The sequence below is a fragment of the Mauremys reevesii genome, linkage group 3 (assembly GCF_016161935.1).
Source record: "Mauremys reevesii isolate NIE-2019 linkage group 3, ASM1616193v1, whole genome shotgun sequence".
In the NCBI taxonomy this organism is placed as follows: domain Eukaryota; kingdom Metazoa; phylum Chordata; order Testudines; family Geoemydidae; genus Mauremys; species Mauremys reevesii.
The window spans coordinates 170765244-170788607 of NC_052625.1; the positions used below are offsets into that span (position 1 = coordinate 170765244).

The 23364-nt window shown below is 49.4% G+C and overlaps 1 protein-coding gene across 1 annotated transcript in view; it reads left to right on the forward strand.

The window, feature by feature from the left end:
* The window catches only part of LOC120401176, a 42986-nt gene that overhangs the window by 14852 nt on the left and 4770 nt on the right, over window positions 1-23364 (forward strand). Inside the window, exons 8-11 of the mRNA XM_039530833.1 lie at window positions 15924-16201; window positions 20903-20951; window positions 21197-21251; window positions 22024-22125. Of these exons, the coding sequence (XP_039386767.1) occupies window positions 15924-16201; window positions 20903-20951; window positions 21197-21251; window positions 22024-22125 (484 nt within the window). The remainder of the gene's footprint in view (window positions 1-15923; window positions 16202-20902; window positions 20952-21196; window positions 21252-22023; window positions 22126-23364) is intronic.

The window sequence follows — 23364 nt, forward strand, 5'->3', positions numbered from 1 at the left end:
TTTTCAAGCCTCCCTACTCCATCCCAAAGGCTAGCCCAGATAAGGCGGAGGAAAAGAAGGCGAGATGAAATGTTCTCGGATATTATGGAAGTTACACGCAAGGAAAGAGCTCATCTGAATGAGTGGAAGGACGTGGTATCAAATTACAGGAAAGATGCCAGTGAACGTGAGGACAGGAGAGACACCCGAGATGAGAGGTGGCAGCAGGAAGACCAGCAGGAAAATCAGCGGTGGCGGGATGCAACTCTGGGGCTGCTGCGTGATCAAAATGACATGCTCCGGCGTCTGGTGGAGCTTCAGGAACGGCAGCAGGATCACAGAGTGCCGCTGCAGCCCCTGTATAACCACCCTCAACCCTCACCATGTTCCACATCCTCCTCACCCAGACGTGTAAGAACACGTGGGGGGAGGCTCCGTGCACCTGCCCACACCACCCCCGTGGACAGCCCAACCAGACGGCTGTCGTTACGGTGACATTTTTTTACTGCCCTTCTCCATCCCTCTATCCTCCTCCCAAACCACACCCTTATTTCTCTCCCTCTTTTATAATGAATTAATAAATAAATCATGATTTTTAAAATAGAGTGCCTTTATTTGCATAAGTAAGCTGTACTTGAAGGGGGAGGGGGAGTTGCTTACAGGGAATGAGTCAATCAAGGGGGGTGGGTGTTCATCAACAAACACAGCAGTCACACTGTACCCTGGCCATTGATGAAGCTCGTTTTCAAAGCTTCTCTGATGCGCACCGCTTCCAGGTGTGCTCTTCTAATCTCCCTGGTGTCTGGCTGCGCGTAATCAGCGGCCAGGTGATTTGCCTCAGCCTCCCACCCCGCCATGAAGGGCTCCCCCTTACTCTCACAGAGATTGTGGAGCACACAGCAAGCAGCAATAACATAGGGGACATTGGTTTGGCTGAGGTCTGAGCGAGTCAGTAATGTGCGCCAGCGCGCCTTTAAATGGCCAAATGCACATTCCACCACCATTCTGCACTTGCTCAGCCTGTAATTGAACAGATCCTGACCACTGTCCAGGCTGCCTGTGTATGGCTTCATGAGCCATGGCATCAAGGGGTAGGCTGGGTCCCCCAGGATAACGACAGGCATTTCAACATCCCCAACTGTTAATTTCTGGTCTGGGAAGTAATTCTCTTGCTGCAGCCGTTTAAACAGAGTAGTGCTTCTGAATACGCGAGCGTCATGAACCTTCCCTGGCCATCCCACGTGGATGTTGGTGAAACGTCCCTTGTGATCCACCAGTGCTTGCAGCACCATTGAAAAGTACCCCTTCCGGTTTACGTACTGGGTGTCCTGGCGCTCCGGTGCCAAGATAGGGATATGGGTTCCATCTATCGCCCCCCCCACACACAATTAGGGAATCCCAGTGCAGCAAAGCCATCCACTATGGCCTGCACGTTTCCCAGAGTCACAACCTTTCGTAGCAGCAGCTTAGTGATTGCTTTGGCTACTTGCATCACAGCAGCCCCCACAGTAGATTTTCCAACTCCAAATTGATTCCCGACTGACCGGTAGCTGTCTGGCGTTGCAAGCTTCCACAGGGCTATCGCCACTCGCTTCTCAACTGTGAGGGATGCTCTCATCTTCGTATTATGGCGTTTCAGGGCAGGGGCAAGCAAGTCACAAAGTTCCATGAAAGTGCCCTTACGCATGCGAAAGTTTCGCAGCCACTGCAGTCGTCCCACACCTGCAACACAATGCGGTCCCACCAGTCAGTGCTTGTTTCCCGGGCCCAAAATCGGTGTTCAATGGATAGAATCTGCCCCATTACCATCAGGATCTCCAAAGCACAGGGGCCCGCGGTTTGAGAGAATTCTGTGTCTACGTCCTCATCACTGTCATCGCCACGCTGCCGTATCCGCCTCCTCCTCGCCTCTGTTTGAAGGTCCTGGTTCACCATATACTGCACGAGAGTGCGCGAGGTGTTTAAAACATCCACGATTGCGGTATTGAGCTGAGCAGGGTCCATGCTTGCTGTGTTATGGCGTCTGCACAGTTCACCAAGCAAAAAAGGCGCGAAACGGTTGTCTGCTGCTTTCAGGGAGGGAGGGGTGAGGCTGTACCCAGAACCACCCGCGACAATGATTTTTGCCCCATCAGGCACTAGGATCTCAACCCGGAAATTCCAAGGGGCGGGGGAGGCTGCGGGAACTATGGAATAGATACGGGATAGCTACCCACAGTGCAACGCTCCAGAAATCGATGCTAGCCTCGGACCGTGGACGCACACTACCAATTTAATAAGTTTAGTGCGGCCGCGCGCACTCAATTTTATACAATCTGTTTTGCTAAACCGGTTTATGTAAAATCGGAATAATCCCGTTATGTAGACGTACCCTGTGGTTCTGCTGCCAGCCTCCAGGAGCATCAGATGCATCTGACACAGACTCGGCTCCATCCTCATGACCAAGATACCTGGCCAGTAACTTGGCATGAGCAACATCTAGGCTGGTAACTATAACATCTATACAGAACCTGAATGAATGGTTGTGTGAATGAATGTGTGTGTATGTATGTATAAGGAATAAGTAGTAATAGAAACAAGTAGAAAAACATTGTTTTTTGTTTTGTTATGGTATTTACAATAAATGTGGCATCTTTGCCTTATACCTCTTGATAAGATCCTGCTGGTTTTTATTATATTGGCATAACACCAATTCAGGACAAATTGCTTAACACAGGGCAGTTACAGCCCAAGGCTGGGGTTTTTCCACCTCTAAGGCAAACCAAACCAGCCAGACAAAGAAGACTTTGGTCTCACCCCACTGGCTAACCACAAGTCACACAAGCCATTCCCTTAGACACTCCAGTCTCCCAGTATCACCATCAGTGCCACTCGTCCTGGGGATGAATGGTTATGAAAACCAACACCCCAATAAAAGAAAATGGTTCTCTCGATCCCAAAGAATCAAGCCCCAGCCCCAGGTCAATATACACATCAGCTCTTACCCACAAATCATACTGTTGCCAATCCTTTAGAATCTAAAATCTAAAGGTTTATTCATAAAAGGAAAAAGATCTAGATGAGAGCTAGAATCGGTTAAATGGAATCAATTACATGCAGTAATGGGAAAGTTCTTGGTTCAAGCTTGTAGCAGCGATGAAATAAACTGCAGGTTCAAATCAAGTCTCTGGAACATCCACAGCTGGGATGGGTCATTCAATCCTTTGTTCAGAGCTTCAGTTTGTAGCAAAGTCCCTCCAAAGGTAAGAAGCAGGATTAAAGACAAGATGGAGATGAGGCATTAGCCTTATATAGGCTTTTCCAGGTGTAAGAACCTCTTTGTTCTTACTGTGGAAAATTACAGCAAAATGGACACTGGAGTCACACGGGCAAGTCCCTGCACTTTGCTGAGTTACAAGGCATATCTGCCTGCTCTCCATGGGTCAGTTGTAGCTGATGGTCCTTAATAGGCCACCAAGCAGGCTAAGCAGAGCTAACACCAACTTGATTTGCAATAAATACTTGCTATAAATTTGTTATTACTAATGAAAATTTTTGTAACTAATGTGTTGCTATTACCAAGAATTGTAAGAATGTGCAATGTGCCTAATCTTTTGGAAAATTCCTTGAACACGTTAAGAGGAATACACGAGAACACACTTTATGTTAGAAGGCCTTGTAATGCTAATGTTGCACTGTTAATTCCTGTAAACAGTCTTGGAACTTTTCACAGGGAAAAGACGTTCCAGACCTGATGTGCTGTATGAAAGGGAAAACTGAGGCACGCGACCATATTGCTTTCACGGCCAAATGCCAAGATTCCTGTACTATGAACAACAGGCGAACAGGGCCTGCTAACAGAGAGTTTCGCAAGGGAGTTTGGAAGGGCAGTGGGAAGGGAGCGGGAGTCCCTCGTCGGTCCTAACCCTTCCCCTGTAGTCCCCCTTAAAACCTATAAACCAAACCACATTTCAAAACCCCTTTCTGTAAACCACCCTTCCATTAACTAGGAGACAATGCAGGCAGAAGCCCAGCAGCAGAGTGGGGGCTATCCAGTTATTGCGCTGAGTGTTGCATGTATGATTACCTGCCCTGTGGGCGGGTGGCGTATGTGTGCAGTTGCTGCAAGGAGCTCCTGGCCCTCAGAGACCACGTACGGACTTTGGAGGCCAGGGTGGCGGAACTGGAGGAGCTAAGAGATGCAGAAAGGTATGTGGATGAGGCTTTCCAGGACACTGTACAATTGTCCCACCTCCTCTCAGACAGCCCCTGTGCTGTTGAGGAGGAAGAACAGCCCAGGAAGTAGAGCAGGTAATGGGAGCAGAGGAAAACCTTCCCGTAGTTGGGACCCTCCTTCCAGAGGGTGCTGGGTTTCCTCTCGCACTGGGGTTACCTCTCCGGGAGGAACTCCAGTTTCTAGGAAAAGGCAGGCGTTACTAATGGGAGATTCGATTATTAGAAACATAGATAGCTGGGTTTGTGATGACCGGGAGAACCGTATGGTGAGTTGCCTGCCTGGTGCGAAGATTGCGGATCTCTCGAGGCATCTAGACAGACTTATGTGTAGTGCTGGGGAGGGCCGGTGGTCGTGGTACATGCAGGTACCAATGACATAGGGAAGGGTAGGAGAGATGTCCTGGAAGCCAAATTTAGGCTGCTAGGAAGAGACTGAAATCCAGGACCTCTATGGTGGCAATCTCAGAAATGTTCCCAGTTCCACGCAGGGCCAGGTAGGCAGGCAGAGCTTCAGAGTCTCAATGCGTGGATGAGACGATGGTGTAGAGAGGAGGGTTTCGTTCATTAGGAACTAGGGAAACTTCTGGGATGGGAGGGGCCTATACAGGAGAGATGGGCTCCACCTAAACCAAAGTGGAACCAGACTGCTGGCATTAAACATTTAAGAAAGCAGCAAAGAATCCTGTGGCACCTTATAGACTAACAGACGTTTTGCAGCATGAGCTTTCGTGGGTGAATACCCACTTCTTCGGATGCAAAAGAACTGGGTATTCACCCACTTTGCATCCGAAGAAGTGGGTATTCACCCACGACAGCTCATGCTGCAAAACGTCTGTTAGTCTATAAGGTGCCACAGGATTCTTTGCTGCTTTTACAGAACCAGACTAACACGGCTACCCCTCTGATACTAAACATTAAAAAGGTTGCAGAACAGTTTTAAACCAGGAGATGGGGGGAAAGCCGACTGCTGCAGAGGAGCATGTGGATCGGACACAGACTTCTCTTAGGGCAGAGTCTGATGATAGAGAATCTCCAGGTTATAGCCAGGAGCAGAGGAGGGAAGAGTATTATGTAAGGGCCAGGTCAGATGATAAACTGTCACATAAAAAGAATCTGGCACATCAGAAAGGGAAGACAAATAAACAGGGACAAGTTTTTAAAGTGCTTGTACACAAATGCTAGAAGTCTAAATAATAAGATGGGTGAACTAGAGTGCCTCATGATAAAGGAAGATATTGATATAATAGGCATCACAGAAACCTGGTGGACTGAGAACAATCAATGGAACACAATCATTCTGGGGTACAAAATATGTCAGGACAGAATAGGTCGGGGGGGAGGGGAGTGGCAATATATGTGAAAGAAAGTGTAGAATCAGATGAAGTAAAAATCTTAAGTGAATCCACATGTTCCATAGAATCTCTATGGATAGTAATTTCATGCTCTAATAAGGATATAACATTAGGGATCTATTATCGACCACCTGACCAGGGCAGTGATAGTGATGATGAAATGCTAAGGAAATTAGAGGCTATCAAAATTAAGAACCCAATAATAGTGGGGATTTCAATTATCCCCATATTGACTGGGAACATTTCACTTCAGGATGAAATGCAGAGATAAAATTTCTCGATACTTTAAATGACTGCTTCATGGAGCAGCTGGTACGGGAACCCACAAGGGGAGAGGCGACTCTAGATTTAATCCTGAGTGGAGCGCAGGAGCTGGTCCAAGAGGTAACTATAGCAGGACCGCTTGGAAATAGTGACCATAATACAACAGCATTCAACATCCCTGTGGTGGGAAGAACACCTCAACAGCCCAACACTGTGGCATTTAATTTCAAAAGGGGGAACTATACAAAAATGAGGGGGTTAGTTAAACAAAAGTTAAAAGCAGTGGTGAGCTGCAGCTGGTTCGCACCGGTTCACGCGAACCGGTTGTTAAATTTAGAAGCCCTTTTAGAACCGGTTGTTCCCGGTGGGACAAACTGGTTCTAAAAGGGCATTTAAATTTAACAAGCGCTCCCTGCTGTCCGGCCCCAGCTCACCTCAGCTCTGCCTACACCTCCTGCCATGAATGCTCCTCCTTGCTTCTCCTCCCCTGCTTCCCGCGAATCCGCTGTTCGCGGGAAGCCTGGGAGGCTGAGAAGCAAGCAGGCTCCCGGCCCAGGAAGATGGCGCTGAGGTAGGAAACTAGGGGGCCGTGTGCCCTGGCGGTCTCCAGCCACGGCCCGTCCTGGCCGCCCGTCCGCCTCCCGGCCGCGGCCCTTCCCGGCCCCGACCCTCCCAGTTCTGCGTCCCGGCCGCCCAGCCCGCGTCCCGACCCTCCCAGGCCCCCGGCCCGGCTCCGCGTCCCCGCCCATCCCCGGCCACGACCACCCCGGCCCCAGCCACCCGTCCCCGGCGCGGCCCCGTCCCGCGTCCCGACCCTCCCTGGCCCCAGCAGCGGCACCCCCGGCCCGCGTTCCCCTGTACCCGGCGCAACCCTGCCCGGCCCGCGTTCCCAGCCGTGACCCTGCCCAGCCCGCGTCCCCTCCCCAGCCGCATCCCCCGGCCCCACGTGCCCGGCCGCCCGGCTTCAGCCGCATCCCCCTGGCCCGCCGTGCCCCCACCTACCCGGATGCCAGGCTCTGGACATGGCCCCCCAGCTCCGGCCCGGCCTGGCCCTGTGGCTCCAGCCACCCCTGCTGTTTTGCCACGGGGCCGGACTCCGGCAGCGTGGGTCTGGATGTGGCCCCGGGCCAGCTCTGGCGCGGCCCTCCCTGGCTCCACCCGGCCAGCCGTCCGCGGGCTCCGCCACATCCTCCGGCTCCGGCGCGCGACTCCTGTCCCGGCCCGCGTACCGGGCTCCGGCTCCAGCGGCCGGACTGTAGCGCCGCCCGGTAAGGGGCAGGGAGGGTGTTGGAGAGGGTAGGGAGTTTGGGGTGGGGGTCAGAGGGCAGGAACAGGGGATTGAATCGGGGCACGGGTCCTGGTGGGGCAGTCAGAAAGGATCAGGGGTTGGATGGGGCGGTGGGAGGCAGTCAGGGGCCAGGGTTCCAGGGGCAGTCAGGGGACAGAGAGAAGGGTGGTTGGATGGGGCAGGGGTCCTGGGAGCCATCAGGAATGAGAGGAGGGGTTGGATGGGGCGGCGGAGGGTACTCAGGGTACAGGGAAGGGGGGTGGATGTGGCAGGGGTCCCTGGGGTGGGGGGGCATCAAGGAATGCGGGGGGTTGGTTGGGGCAGGAGTCCGGGGGGGGGGGCATGATCCCTCCTGGGGTGAGGAGGGAACCGGTTGTTATGATTTTGGCAGCTCATCACTGGTTAAAAGGCATAGTGACTAAAGTGAAATCCCTGCAAGTTGTGTGGGCCCTTTTTAAAGACACCATAATAGAGGCCCAACTTCAATGTATACCCCAAATTAAGAAACACAGTAAAAGAACTAAAAAAGAGCCACCGTGGCTTAACAACCATGTAAAAGAAGCAGTGAGAGATAAAAAGGCTTCCTTTAAAAAGTGGAAGTCAAATCCTAGTGAGGCAAATAGAAAGGAGCACAAAAACTGCCAACTTAAGTGCAAGAGTGTAATAAGAAAAGCCAAAGAGGAGTTCGAAGAACGGCTAGCCAAAAACTCCAAAGGTAATAACAAAATGTTTTTTAAGTACATCAGAAGCAGGAAGCCAGCTAAACAACCAGTGGGGCCCCTGGATGATCGAGATACAAAAGGAGTGCTTAAAGACGATAAAGTCATTGCGGAGAAACTAAATGGATTCTTTGCTTCAGTCTTCACGGCTGAGGATGTTAGGGAGATTCCCAAACCTGAGCTGGCTTTTGTAGGTGACAAATCTGAGGAACTGTCACAGATTGAAGTGTCACTAGAGGAGGTTTCGGAAATAATTGATAAACTCAACATTAACAAGTCACCGGGACCAGATGGCATTCACCCAAGAGTTCTGAAAGAACTCAAATGTGAAGTTGCGGAACTATTAACTAAGGTTTGTAACCTGTCCTTTAAATCAGCTTCGGTACCCAATGATTGGAAGTTAGCTAATGTAATGCCAATATTTAAAAAGGGCTCTAGAGGTGATCCCGGCAATTACAGACCGGTAAGTCTAACATCGGTACCAGGCAAATTAGTTGAAACAATAGTCAAGAATAAAATTGTCAGACACATAGAAAAACAAATTGTTGAGCAGTAGTCAACATGGTTCTGTAAAGGGAAATCATGTCTTACTAATCTATTGGAGTTCTTTGAAGGGGTCAACAAACATGTGGACAAGGGGGATCCGGTGTAGGGGATTCCTAAGTAGGAAATCCCTACTTAGATTTCCAGAAAGCCTTTGACAAGGTCCCTCACCAAAGGCTCTTATGTAAATTAAGCTGTCATGGGATAAAAGGCAAGGTCCTTTCATGGACTGAGAACTGGTTAAAAGACAGGGAACAAAGGGTAGGAATTAATGGTAAATTCTCAGAATGGAGAGGGGTAACTAGTGGTGTTCCCCAAGGGTCAGTCCTAGGACCAATCCTATTCAATTTATTCATAAATGATCTAGAGAAAGGGGTAAACAGTGAGGTGGCAAAGTTTGCAGATGATACTAAACTGCTCAAGATAATTAAGACCAAAGCAGATTGTGAAGCACTTCAAAAAGATCTCACAAAACTAAGTGATTGGGCAACAAAATGGCAAATGAAATTTAATGTGGATAAATGTAAAGTAATGCACATTGGAAAAAATAACCCCAACTATACATACAATAACTCCACCAGAGAGGTCCTTTGGGGCCATCTGCCTGTCCCAAGTCAGGGTAAAGGAGGAGGGTTGGGCGTGGGGCTAGCAACTCCACCCTGTAAAAATCAGCTTGCTACAGAAACGCCAACAATAGAGTTAACAGAGACTTTTAGGCTAGAAAAAGAAGGGTCTTCAACTCGAAGATGCATGACGCTGGGTGGTGAAAGCCGCAAGGAAGCCACTAAGCCGATCACCCTTCTTGCAGCCAGGAGGATTACCATCGGCACATGGAACGTGAGGACCATGTACGAGTCAGAAAGAGCGGCAGGTTGCAGCAGAGATGAGGAGCAACAACCTGACCCTACTAGGCATTAGCGAGACAAGATGGGCGCAAGCTGGACAGAGGACGACTGTTGACAGGAGAGCTGTTGCTGTATTCAGGACATGAAGAGAGCGCACACCACACACAGGGAGTAGGCTTCATGTTGTCCAAGCAGGCACAGAGAGCACTGATTGGTTGGGAGGCACATGGTCCCAGGATCATCACAGCATCCTTCAGAACTAAAATGAAGAGGATTAAGATGAATGTTGTGCAGTGCTACGCTCAACCAATGACAGTGAAGAGGAGGACAAAGACTACTTTTACAACAGACTCCAGAAAATATTAGAGACTCTCCCAGACAAAGACATTACCATCCTTATGGGAGACTTTAATGCCAAATTGGACCTGATAACACAGGATACGAACAAGTCATGGGGACCCATGCTCTGGGAGAGATGAGTGAGAATGGAGAGAGATTTGTGGATCTGTGTGCACTTAACAACCTGGTCATAGGAGGCAGCATCTTTCCTCACAAGCGGATCCACAAGAGTACCTGGGTATCGCCAGCAGGCATGACAGAAAACCAGATCGACCATGTCTGCATTAGCAAGAAGTTCAGAAGATCCTTGCAGGACGTTAGAGTTAGAAGAGGAGCAGACGTGGCGTCCGACCATCACTTAGTGGTGGCCAGATTGAAGCTGAAGCTGAAGAAGAACTGGATAGACGCGTCAGACAGAAGAGCGAAGTACAACGTCAACCTTCTGAAGGACCATAAGACCAAGGAAGATTTTGGATTGACGCTGAAGAATACGTTTTCAGTACTACAGGATCGGTCTGAGGAAGAGGAAGACAGTGTACTCAACAGATGGCAGAAAGTGAGAGACACACTTAGGTCAGCATGCCAGGAAGTGCTTGGAATTAAGAAACACCAGCAGAAAGAGTGGATCACAGCAGAGTCCTTGACAAAGATAGAAGACAGAAAGAAGAAGAAGGCAGCAGTCAACAACAGCAGGACTAGAGCAGCAAAGGCCAAAGCTCAAAAAGAGCATGCTGAAGCCCACAGAGCAGTGAAGAGGAATATTAGGAAGGACAAGAGAGATTATGTGGATGGACTGGCAGCAGAAGCAGAGCAGGCAGCATACAGCGGTAACATGAAACAGCTGTACGATACTAAGCGACTGTCTGGAAAGTTCAGCAAGCCAGAACGTCCCGTTAAAGACAAGCAGGAAAGTCTATAACAGGAATAGAACTACAGATGAACAGATGGGCGGAGCACTTTGAGGAACTCCTGAACAGACCAGCACCACCAAATCCACCAGACATCGACCCAGCCAACGAGGACCTCCCAATCAATTGCGATAAACCAACCAGAGATGAGATCAGAAAAGCCATCACCATGATGAAGAACAGGAAGGGCTGGACCTGGCGATATCCCAGCAGAGGCCCTGAAAGCAGACCTGGATGCTTCAGTGGAAATGCTGTACCCCCTCTTTGAGAAAATATGGGAAGAAGAAGTGATTCCGGCTGACTGGAAAGAGGGCTATCTCATCAAAATCCCCAAGAAAGGAGACCTCAGCAACTATGCCAACTATAGAGGAATCACTCCTGTCGGTGCCAGGAAGGTCTTCAACCGAGTCCTCTTAGAGAGAATGAAGGATGCCGTCGATCCACAGCTACGAGATGAACAGGCAGGTTTCCGGCAGAACAGATCATGCACGGACCAGATAGCAACGCTCCGCATCATAGTCGAGCAGTCTATGGAGTGGAACTCCTCGTTGTACATCAACTTTGTTGACTATGAGAAAGCATTCGATAGCGTGGATCGAGAGACCCTCTGGAAGCTCCTTCGGCACTATGGCATCCCAGCAAAGGTGGTCAACCTGATCAAGAATTCATATGACGGCATACACTGTAGAGTGATCCATGGAGGGCAGCTCACAAACAGCTTCCAGGTGCGAACCGGAGTCAGACAAGGATGCTTGTTGTCACCACTTCTCTTTCTTCTCGTCATCGATTGGATTATGAAGACATCCACTTACAAGCGTAGGAATGGAATCCAATGGTCATTGTGGACCCAGCTTGATGACCTGGACTTTGCCGACGACCTTGCACTCCTTTCGCACAGTAAACAGCAGATGCAAGAGAAGACCAACGTAGTGGCAGCCACGTCATCACAGGTTGGCCACAACATCCACAAGGACAAGACCAAGATCCTTAGGATCAATTCCATCAGCAACGACCCAGTCACACTGAATGGAAGCCCCCTGGAAGAAGTGCAGTCCTTCACCTACCTAGGTAGCATTTTCGACCAGCAGGGTGGCACAGACGCAGACATCAAAGTAAGGATTGGTAAGGCAAGAGCAGCCTTCTTACAGCTCAAGAACATCTGGAGCTCAGAGCTGTCTTTGACAATAAAGATTCGACTGTTCAACTCCAACGTGAAATCAGTCTTACTGTATGGAGCTGAAACCTGGAGGACAACCAAAACAACCACCAGGAAGATCCAGACCTTCATTAATAGCTGCCTCAGAAGGATTCTCCAGATCCGCTGGCCAGACACCATCAGTAACATCCACCTCTTGGAGAGGACCCATCAACTCCCAGCAGAGGAAGAAATTAGAAGGAGAAGGTGGGGCTGGATAGGACATACACTACGCAAGCAGCCAACCAACATCACCAGACAGGCACTGCAGTGGAACCCCCAAGGCATGGGGTTTTGTGGGGGGCCAAGAAATACCTGGCGACGCGACCTTCAGGTTGATAGCAAAAAAATGGGCTATACCTGGAACCAGCTAGAGCGAATGGCCCAGGATAGAAGACTATGGAGATCTGTGGTTGGCGGCCCATACCCCGGTTGGGGTGATGGGCATGAATGAATGAATGATACATACAATATGATGGGGGCTAATTTAGCTACAACGAGTCAGGAAAAAGAACTTGGAGTCATTGTGGATAGTTCTCTGAAGATGTCCACGCAGTGTGCAGAGGTGGTCAAAGAAGCAAACAGGATGTTAGGAATCATTAAAAAGGGGATAGGGAATAAGACTGAGAATATCTTATTGCCCTTATATAAATCCATGGTACGCCCACATCTCGAATACTGTGTACAGATGTGGTCTCCTCACCTCAAAAAAGATATTCTAGCACTAGAAAAGGTTCAGAAAAGGGCAACTAAAATGATTAGGGGTTTGGAGAGGGTCCCTGTGACGTTATTGATATAAATTGGGACCATATAGAACATGGGTTGCAACCAAGGTCCTGTAGTGGCACCAAATCTTAAGTAAAGGGGGTCATAAAAGGTGTCTAAGACCAGGTTGTGGGTTGCTGGTTATGATTATGCTGTCTGTGTGCATGTATCATTTTTAGTTGAAGTTATATATACTGTCTGTATTTGAAGTTGGTGATGTGCTTCTGGGAAACATCCCAGACAAGTTGGTGTAAGCTCTGCCTAGCCTGCTTGATAGCCCATTAAGGACCATCAGCTACACAATTGACCCATGGAGAGAAGGCAGACACACCTTGTGACTCAGCAAAGTATGCAGGGACTGGCACATGTGACTCCAGACTCCATTTTGCTGTAATTTTCCACAGTAAGGACAAAGAGGTTCTTACACCTGGAAAAGCCTATATAAGGCTGATGCCTCATCTCCATCTTGTCTTCAATCCTGCTTCTTACCTCTGGAGGGAGTTTGCTACTATTTGAAGCTCCACGCAAGGGACTGATGACCCATCCCAGCGGGGGAGGTACTCCAGAGACTTGATTTAAACCTGCAGTTTATTTCATCGCTGCTACAAGCTTGAACCAAGAACTTTCCCATTACTGTATGTAATTGATTCCATTTAACCGATTCTAGCTCTCATCTAGATATTTTCCTTTTATGAATAAACCTTTAGATTTTAGATTCTAAAGGATTGGCAACAGTATGATTTGTGGGTAAGATCTGACGTGTATATTGACCTGGGGCTGCAGCTCACCACTGGTCTTATATGAATTGATACTCCATGTTTCCACTTAAGTAATTGTCTTCTCTTGTAAACAATTCTCAGGGAAAGCTTTTGAGGAAAAAAATTACAAATGTTTTGACATATTTAAGGAGTAGCACATATCCTGAAGGAATGAATAAAGCAGGCAGACTGAACCGGCGTCAATTTGCTGTCAACTTTTCTTTGGAAGGCAAGGAATACTTTTTTTTTCTTCTTTCAGATAATACTGACACATTACACTGGAAACTTGAGCCTGTACATGATGGTCCTGATGTCCCAACACCAGGATTATTTGGAGTGTTAAGCTTACCTTCAGTGGGACCGGGATTGGGATCTCTAGTTTTTATTCAACTTTTCCAGAAAATCTCCTTTGCTATTGTGACAGACCCAGAGCAGTGGGGTCCAGGAGTCTGGCAGAGGGCAAATATACTGGTCACTGGATGAGTAGTTTTCTGTTCCCTGAGTGACCAGAGCAGGAGCTGCACTAGAGTAATCAGGAACCTGCTAGACCCAATTCAGGCCGACAGGCTGATTAGAACACCTGCAGCCAGTCAAGGCAGGCTAATCAGGGCACCTGGGTTTAAAAAGGAGCTCACTTCAGTTTGTGGTGTGCGTGCCAGGAGCAAGAGGTGCAAAGAGCCGAGAGGGTGTGCTGCTAGAGGACTAAGGAGTACAAGTGTTATCGGACACCAGAAGGAAGGTCCCGTGGTGAGGATAAAGAAGGTGTTGGGAGGAAGCCATGGGGAAGTAGCCCAGGGAGTTGTAGCTGTCATGCAGCTGTTACAGGAGGCACTATAGCCAGCTGCAATCCATAGGGCCCTGGGCTGGAACCTGGAGTAGAGGGAGGGCTCGGGTTCCCCCCCAAACCTCCCAATTCCTGATCAGACACAGGAGGGGTTGACCCAGACTTTGGGTTCCACCAGAGGGGAACATCTCTGAGGTGAACAAATCTGCCAATAAGTGCCGGACCCACCAAGGTAGAGGAGGAACTTTGTCACACTATCTATGCTGGTGGTGCAACAAATACACTGTGCAGTTATATGAGAAAGGAGTATAAATTTTACCAGAAAACCCTATGACTCCGCTTCCTTCTTAAGTATGTTATCTAGTCTGCTGCAAGCACCAACAACAATCGCTATATGCTCACTGAGCAATCATTTCTAATTTAAAAAAAATAAAATACACTGAAATTCCCCCCTTGTGCTCAAGGCATTATGAACCATACTGTATATAGATGCCTTTGATATGCATATGCCTTATAATTACTGAATGGCTTTGCAAATAACTGCTCATAGCTTAAGTGCAACACTTGATTTCATCATCGTCTCCCCCTCAGTGGTGGATTAGCCACTGTGACTACAAACCCAGGCTGAGGAGCCACAGTCAACGGGGGGGGGAGGCAGCTTCTGCCCAGTGGGTGGGGCAATGTTGCCCCAACCCCAGCCCTGGAAGAAGCCGTGGGGCAGCAGGGGCAGCCCCTATGCCCGACCTCAATCTCCAGCAGAAGTGCCAGGTGGAGCAGGAGAATCCACAGCTCCTGGTCCCCTAAAGAAGCATAGCTCCCCCGGTGGCACTTTGGCGGCGGGTCCTTCACTCGCTCCGAGTCTTCGGTGGCACTGAAGGACCCACCGCCGAAGTGCTGCTGAAGACCCGGAGCAACTGAAGGACCCGGTAGGGAACCGGTAGTTAAGATTTTGGCAGCTCATCACTGTCCGTGTGTAACCCACACACCTCCTGGGTGTGGTGTCCTGTCCCATCTAGTGGCACCAAGACCATAAAATGAGTCTGTGCTACAGCATTAGCTAAGAGACAGTTGGCTTTTAGCTCATGCAGTAGAGGATCGGGCACTAAGCCCCAGAGATCCCAGGTTTGATCCTCCCTGCCAACAGCCAGGGTCTGTCAACATTCCATGTGCTCTTCTTCCCCCCCCACCCCACCCCACTACTTGTGTTTGCTGAAATGTAAATTGCTCTGTTCACTACCATCTCCTTCCCCTGCTGTCTTGATGACCCTGTTTGCTGCTTATATAACCCCCCATTCCTTTGTTTAGGACAGACCTCTTTAACAGCGGTTGCCTAGGAGGGGCTGTCGGGTTTTCACAAGTAATGTCCTACAGGGGGAACTCATCACTCTCTGTGTAATGTTGCATCATGATCTTATTGACCAGAGAGTTGTTAGTTTTCAAATGGTACCTCTCAAGGCATATTTCGTACAAAGATTATTACCATCGCATGGAGGGTGTGACTAGAGGGTGCTTTGGGTCACATATGCTCAGTAGGGCATCTCCAAGGGTGGAGGGCCAATTCCACTCCCAAGTTTAAAAAAAGAGGCTGCCAACATCTGGTGGATGTTGACAGACAGACACCCGGTCTGGGGACCAGTCCCATCCAGAGCCTCACAGCGCCTGCCTGATTCACTGTGGTGTTACTCCAATTTAATGCCATTCTCCAAGGGCTTATGCTGGTGAATGCCCTTCCAGAAGGATGTTCTCAATGAAAGAGAAGTCAGAAAAAAGCCTCAAGACTGATTCAAAGGTTAGAAACCCTGCCGCCTAGTGAGAGACTCAGGAGCTCAATCTCTTTTGCTTAATGAAGAGAAGGTTACGGGGTGACTCAGTCACAGTCTCTAAGTACCTTCATGGGGTGCTGGGGAGGGACTGCAGGGAGCCAGGGTCTTGCCCACCTCTGATGCCTGCAGTCCTTTTGTGATGTCAGGGCCTGCCTGGTCCTGGCCCTTTATGATGCGTCACTGGACCAAACAGCCTCTCAGGAGAGATCCAGCCGCAGCAGCAGCAGGGAGTGTAGCATCTCCATCCCCAGTGCGCGTCCAGACCGTCCTTCCCAGCATGTTTGACGCTGGAGTGGGGATCCTGCAGAGCTGGTTCTGTGCCTGCTGGCACAGCTCCTGGGTGATATACACCTGCGTCCTTCTGGTCCTGTTCATCTGGGTGGCCATGGCGACGCAGCACAGCTTCTCCTGGAGACGCAGGATGGTAGGAGGACCCTCCCCAACCCCGCCAGCCCCAAGCCGTCCTGCGCTCTCAGCAGAGCTTGCCTGGACACAGCGCCATGGAAGGGAGGGTGGGAGGGCCCGAGGGCCCCTGTTCTGACCAGGCCCTGTTGGGCTGACGGGGCACATCCACAGAGAGAGACAGGGCAACAGACAGAGCTCGTGGCTCCATTCATTGGTTGTTCCTTACTGCTCCGACCACCGGCTAGTGCTCGAAATGCCAGGGCTCTCCCTCGTGGTCCCAGGGTTCCTGGCACCCCTGGCACTAAGCCGGCTCTGGCCAGTTATTTCCCTTCACTTCAATAACAATGGTATTGGAAGAGCCCAAAATAACCGCTACAGGAATGTATTGACTATGACCCCTTACTTCAAATGCATTGTGGCCTAGTGGATAGAGCACTAGATGGAACTCAGGAGACTTAAGTGCTAGTCCTGGCTCTGCTATTGTTTTCCTGGGTGACCGTAGGCAAGTCACTGCTCTTCTCTGTGCCTCAATTTCCCATCTCGAAAAGGGGGCTAATGCTACAGACCTCCTTTGTAACGTGCTTTGAGATCTACTGATTGAACATGTTAGATAGGAGTTAGGGCTCTTTATTATCTTATGATATAGGGTGCTTTTCTTAAAGCGCCCACCGCTGGAGTCAAGTGATTTATCTGAGAATCTCTGCTCTTTATTTTATTTTATTTGTTAGCCAATTTTAAGCCCCCGTGGTTGCAAAGAGAAGGTGGAGAACATGAATTGAGTGCACCCTAGCGGCTCAGATACCAGAAGGCAAATGAAGAGGTCCCCAGATGAATGTTTTTGGAAGATCTCATTATTTTGAAGCCAATCTCATGATTTTGGTGGGGCCCAGCTCATGGTGTTGGAATGCTTGGGCTGGTGATACCATGAATGTTTTTCTGCACTGGTAGCACTAGAGAATCACTTCAGGGCTGCTTCTCACTTCAGGCTGGGAGATTCTGCCTCAGTCACAAGGGTTTTAGGAGTTCCCACAAGTAGGGAAAAAATATCCCTTGCCTAAGGGCTTGAGAGTCATAGAGCTCGGAAAACACCCAGGGTTTTCCTGGGAAACCCGATGCCCTCTCTCCTGCCTTATGCTGAGCTCAGCCCACTTGGGCAGTTGCCCCATCCCATCTCCTGATCTAAGTACGGCATTGACACCTCACAGACTAGAGGGAGATTGCAGGAGGCCAACCCCACTGTGATCTAGAGATGACATCAGCGCCTGCCTGATGCCAGAGCAGCAACCTGCCCTCAGGTGTAGCCTGGGTACTTGTTGCTGCTTTGAGAGTGCCTGTGTTGAGAGTGTCTTAGTGCCTGAGCCCGGGGAAATGAGTTCACTCCTCCTCTATCTGCTCTTTGTAGTCTTTTATGCTGTGCTGAGGCTCGCCAGATCTGAGGTAAGTGAGACTCCTAGAGAGATAGAAAAGCTGGATTGATGCCAGCTGAATGCAGGAACCAAACATAAGTATTATTCAATCAGCAGGCTCGGATCAAACTGATATGGGAATCAATCAATAAAGAATTAAAGGACGGGAATATATTTAAAGCAGGTTAACAACGTTTTATGGAAAATGGGCCATGTCAAACATAGATGTGACAAACTTAGACTTGTGTAAGGTGTTGTTTTTCATAGATTCCAAGGCAAGATTGGCCCATTGGGATCTTCTAGTCTGACCCTCCTGTCTAACGCAGGCCAAAGAACTTCCACACAATAATGCCTACTGCATACCTTTTATTAAAATGTCCAATCTTGATTTTAAAAATTGCCAGTGATGGAGAATCAATCCACCATGATCTTGGTCAATTGTTCCAATGGTTAATTCCTCTCACTGTTAAAAATGGACGTCTTCTTTCCAGTCTGAATTTGTCTAGTTTCAACTTCCAGCCATTGGACATGTTAGAACTTTCTCTGCTAGATTGAAGAGCCCATTTGTAATTGTTTCTTCCCCGGGGAGGTATTTATAGACTTTTCCTCAAACCACCCTTAACCTCTTTAAGCGACATAGACTTTAGGAGCTCAGTCAATCACTACAAGGCATGTTTTCTAATCCTTTAATCATTCTTATGGCTCTTCTCTGAACCCTCTCCAATTTATCAACATCCTTCTTGAATGTTAGACACCAGAACTGGACACAGGATTCCAGCACTGGTTGCACCAGTGCCAAATACAGAGGTCAAATATCCTCTCTCCTCCAACTTGAGATTCCCCTGTTTATGCATACAAGTACTGCAGGATATTTGGATTAAAAATCAGCACTATACAATATCAATGGAGCAGAGGTTAAAGGGATTGAGAACAGGCTAATGGCTAACTGACCGATCTTAAAAGTAATTGTCAAAGGGCTCCTCGAATGTGGGTTTTTCTAATGGGGCTCTGCAGGGATCAGTACTAGGTCTGAGGCTATTCAACATTTTTTCAATGACTTGGAATTAAATACAAAATTGCTACTGATAAAAATGTCCTGATGACACAAAGATTGGCAGAATGGTAAATAACGATGAGGACAGGGCAGTCATACAGAGAGTTCCGGAGAGTTGGTTTGGCAAATGGGGCCCATTCAAACAAAATGCATTTTCACACAGCCCAACACAGAGTTATACATCTGGGAACAAGGAGGGCCTATTCAGATTTGGATTTCACGATCTTTAGTTTTGTATCATCTGCAAATCTGGCCACTTCACTGTTTCCCCCCTTTTCTAGATCATTTATGCATATGTTGAACATCTCTGGTCCCAGTACAGATCCTTGGGGGACCTTGCTATTTATCTCTCTTCATAAACTCACCATTTATTCCTACCTTTGGTTTCCTATCTTTAAACCAGTTATTGGTCCATGTGAAGACCTTCCCTCTTATTCCATGACAACTTACTTTGCTTAAGAACCTTTGATGAGGGAACTTGTTAAGGGCTTTCTGAAAGTTCAGGTACACTATATCCACTGGATCGCCCTTGTCCACATGCTTCTTCACCCCTGTGACATTACGCCCCATATTCTTCATAGAAATATTGTTCTATGAATATGGCATAACTAAGGTATGTTTTATGCAAGATGGGTTATGTGAGATATCATTGGAAAAGTTCTGATTTACTGAACGGGATTATCCTATCTGTATGGATGTATCATTTCTGTATCTGTAGCAAGGAATATGGGCTCTGTATCAATTACAAAAGTGCTTGCACCGGGGGAATGCCCCCAAACAGTGGGCAATCAGCCTGGATGGGCCATTAGGAAGGACAATAGGACTTGGAAGATACTAATCTTCCTCCTTCCTGAGAAGTTTCCTGGGATGCTGCTTTGACACTGCAGCATCATGTGATCATGTCACCTCATAGAATCATAGAAGGCCAGGGCTGGAAGGGACCTCAGGAGGTATCTAGTCCAACCCCCTGCTCAAAGCAGGACCAATTCCCAACTAAATCATCCCAGCCAGGGCTTTGTCAAGACTGCCCTTAAAAACCTCTAAGGAAGGAGATTCCACCACCTCCCTAGGTAACCCCTTCCAGTGCTTCACCACCCTCATAGTGAAAAAGTTTTATCCTAATATCCAACCTAAACCTCCCCCATTCAACTTGAGACCATTGCTCCTTGTTCTGTCATCTGCCACCACTGAGAACAGTCTAGATCCATCCTCTTTGGAACCCCCTTTCAGGTAGTTGAAAGTGGCTATCAAATCCCCCCCCCCCACATTCTTCTCTTCTGCGGACTAAACAATCTCAGTTCCCTCAGATGGACATCATTTGGGACTGGCGGTGTTTTTCCATTAGGAGAGAGTGAGGGGTCAAACTGGGAGACAAAGGATTCCTGTCATAGCCAAATCCTATTTTAAGGCTTGGAAGGGAGTTAATCTAGGCTCTTCTCCACCACCTCGCTGCCCCAAAAGGAAGACTGCTGAAAACACCTGGAGAAATAAAGGAACTAAACTGTGGGGGAGGGGGACAGGGGCTGAGCCCAGGCGAGAAAGATCTAGCCTGGGAAAGGAATACCTGGCTAGTTAAGCTGCAAGCAGTGCGGTTTACCGTCAAGAAACTTTGCAGCTCCCAGGCAAGTGGGCTGAACTCATGCCAAACTGTTGTTGTTGTTGTTGTTTGGTGTAAAAGAGCTGCCGTTTAAGGATGATATTGGGGTTATATCAGCACTTGTTTGGGTGCATTTGCATAACCCATTCATGGCTTCACCACTCAGGAGTAGCATGGCCATCCCAAATGCATGCAGATAAAACCCCGATAGCATGCATTCCCTAAATATGTATCTAGGAAACAATGTTGTCCAGAGGTCAGATATCTCCCCCAAGGTCTGAATTCCGTGCATGGTATCTGGGGTTAGTTGCATACCCTGCAATCCTAAAACCTGCCGAGTTTTGTCATCTCTGCAGGAGAGAAAACTTTGCAGGCTCTCAACTTCAATGCTTATAAACTCTGCAGGCTCCGGGTACCAGCAATCCCTGTTTCTCCAACCCCTGGATTGTTCCAGTGACCCCTGTTATGGGTTGTGCTGTGTGCCCTACATTGTCTGCATCACAGGAAAGCACAATGCCTACCCAGGAGGCCTCATAGTGCAATACTCTTCCGCAAAGAAAAACTTCCCCCTGGCCCCACATGGCAATCCCCTCTGGCCCATTGTTCTCTCAGGTTTATTGAGGAGTTCTCTTCTAACCCTGCTGCTTTCTCTGTGTGTGGCAGGCTCTTCGGAGGAAGAGGACACACCGAAAGAAAAAGCAGAAACCAAAAGGTAAGCAGCCCCTGACCCCACAGCTGCGGTGGCAGACTCAGGCCCCATGCAAAGCAGAGAAATAGGGTCTATTCCCCCACCTGCCTCCCCTCTTCCTGCGAAGGCTTAGTCGTGCCCAGAGTCCTGCAGAGGCACTGGCTGGGGCTCCGTTCACAGGCTGCCCCTGAAATCTGGGGCTCTAGGGTGCTAGGAAGCAACGAGTGCCCAAGCAGCTCAATGTCTCCATTATGTCTCACTTCTGGCAGCTTTTGGGTGCTGTGAGGAAGAGCTGGAGGAGGCTGGTGCATCCCTAGAGACATGGTAAGCAATGCCCCCCTCCATCAATCTGCAGTGGGTCAGTCCTCTCCTTTAGCGTCATGCAATTCATCCCCACCCGAGTAATCCCTCCCCTGCCCCGACCTATGTACCACTCAAGGAACTCTTCTCCTTTAGACTCCTGCAATTCATTCCCACCCAGCAGAAGTTGCCATCTCTAATCCACCCCCACGCATCATACAGTTCATTTAACCTGGGGCAGTGGTGGTGGGGGGTAGATTATGTCGACTGGACTGGACCATCCTCCCCTCCCAAGAGGGGGAGAAAATGTTTTCCTAGAGCAGCCCCGTGCAGGTGAGGTGGACAGATCAGGAGGAAAGCTGGGCTTTCTGGTACAGTGAGAAGGGTGAAAGGGATCCAGCAGCACTTGTGTAACGGCCCCTTCTCCAGTCCCCCAGCAGGATTTGAACCCTGGACCTTCAGCTCTGCAGTATAAAACACCCCTTAGAGCTGAAGAGGTAGCTGTATTAGTTGGCAGCTATAGTAGGCTGTTATCCTATATGTTGATTAGCTTCCGTGGGCGGGACATGACACACACGCTGCCAGTAGGATACACTCTCACCTCCTCGGCACTAGACAGGGCTCACCTAACAATCCAGCTAACCCCAAACCAGAACATCCAAGGCCCGGGTATTGCAGGGGAGGAGGCTGCCTCAGTGGAGAATGGGACAGGGAGCCTTTCGGTGCCTCCCCTCTGGGTAAAAGAGGGCCTGAGGGCAGGGCCTGCACTCAGCTATCTGCTCACTCTGTTGCAAAGCTGCCCTGTGCACCCGGAGAAGCTCCGCTTGGCTCAGCGCCTCAGGCTGGTTGAGAGGAATCTACAGTACGTGGCCGGACACCTGGATGAAGTTCTGATACCGTAAGGCAACTGACCAGGGGGCACCAGACTGGGGTCTGGGTGGGAGGGGAGAGTGAATGTAGAGAGGAGGGAGCAGGGAAAACCAGACACTCCAGGATCCTAAAATAACAGGGAAAAAGCCCCTAAGAGGCTTTAGCTTCCAAGGTGAGATACCAGTGAAAGTGAGGTGAGGGATGATCAGAAATTAAATGCAGAGACTACAAGTTGGGGATGTGAGTAGGATCAAATCCTTCTGTAGGGCAATATCTGCCAGCAGGCGACTGTCTAGAACCTGCCCGTGCTGTGTTTGAAGGAAAAAGCAATCCAGTGACACCCTGCGAGGGGGTGTCCACCCCACACAGCACTGGAAGGGGCTCAGGTGGCCAGGCAGGCCCATGAACTCCACAGGGTGCACCTGCAGGAAGAGCCGGGGAGCAGGGAATTGATCCCAAGCAGGCTCAGCTGGCAGGAACAGACGGGGCCAATAAAGCCAGGAAGCTGGCAAGAGACAGGGGCTGCGGCTGGGAAAGGGCAGCCCCTCCCTGGGAAGAGGGGGGAGTGTTTGGAGCTGGTGCACCCAGAGCAAGGAGGGGAACCAGGAGTAGTAGGAAGCAGTCCAGGCTGGGAGAGGAAAGCCCAGAACTGCTGGGTTGAGGGTCCCTGGCCTGGAGCCCAGTGTGAAGCGTGGGCCCAGGTTTCCCTACCAGCCCCCGAGGGCACGGCATGGACCGGCGGGGCAGTGAACAGGAAAACTGTCTGGGTCATTGTGGGAGTGACAGTGACCACATGCGACAATTGGAAGGGGCATTGACACCGAGAGCTAATCCCATCCCCAGAGTAGGCACCAGACAGGCAGTGAGTGGGACACCACGTGATACACCCTAAACACGAGTCATCAGCCAGGACTTTCAGGACCATAGCACAGACCTCCACCACCGGAGAAACTCCATTAACTGGGAGCAATAGTAAGTTGTTAGCCTCTAGGGTATCAGCCATTAGAACAGGACAGTTTTCCAGTGGGTTAGAATGTAAGAACATAAGAACAGCCAGACTGGGTCAGACAAAGGTTCATCTAGGCCAGTATCCTGTCTTCCAAAACTGGGCAATGCCAGTGCAGCAGAGGGAATGGCCAGAACAGGGAATCATCAAATGATCCGTCCCCTGTCGCCCATTCCCAGCTTCAGACAAACAGAGGCTAGGGACACCATCCCTGCCCACCTTAGCTAATAGCCATTGATGAATTTATCTAATTCCTTTTAT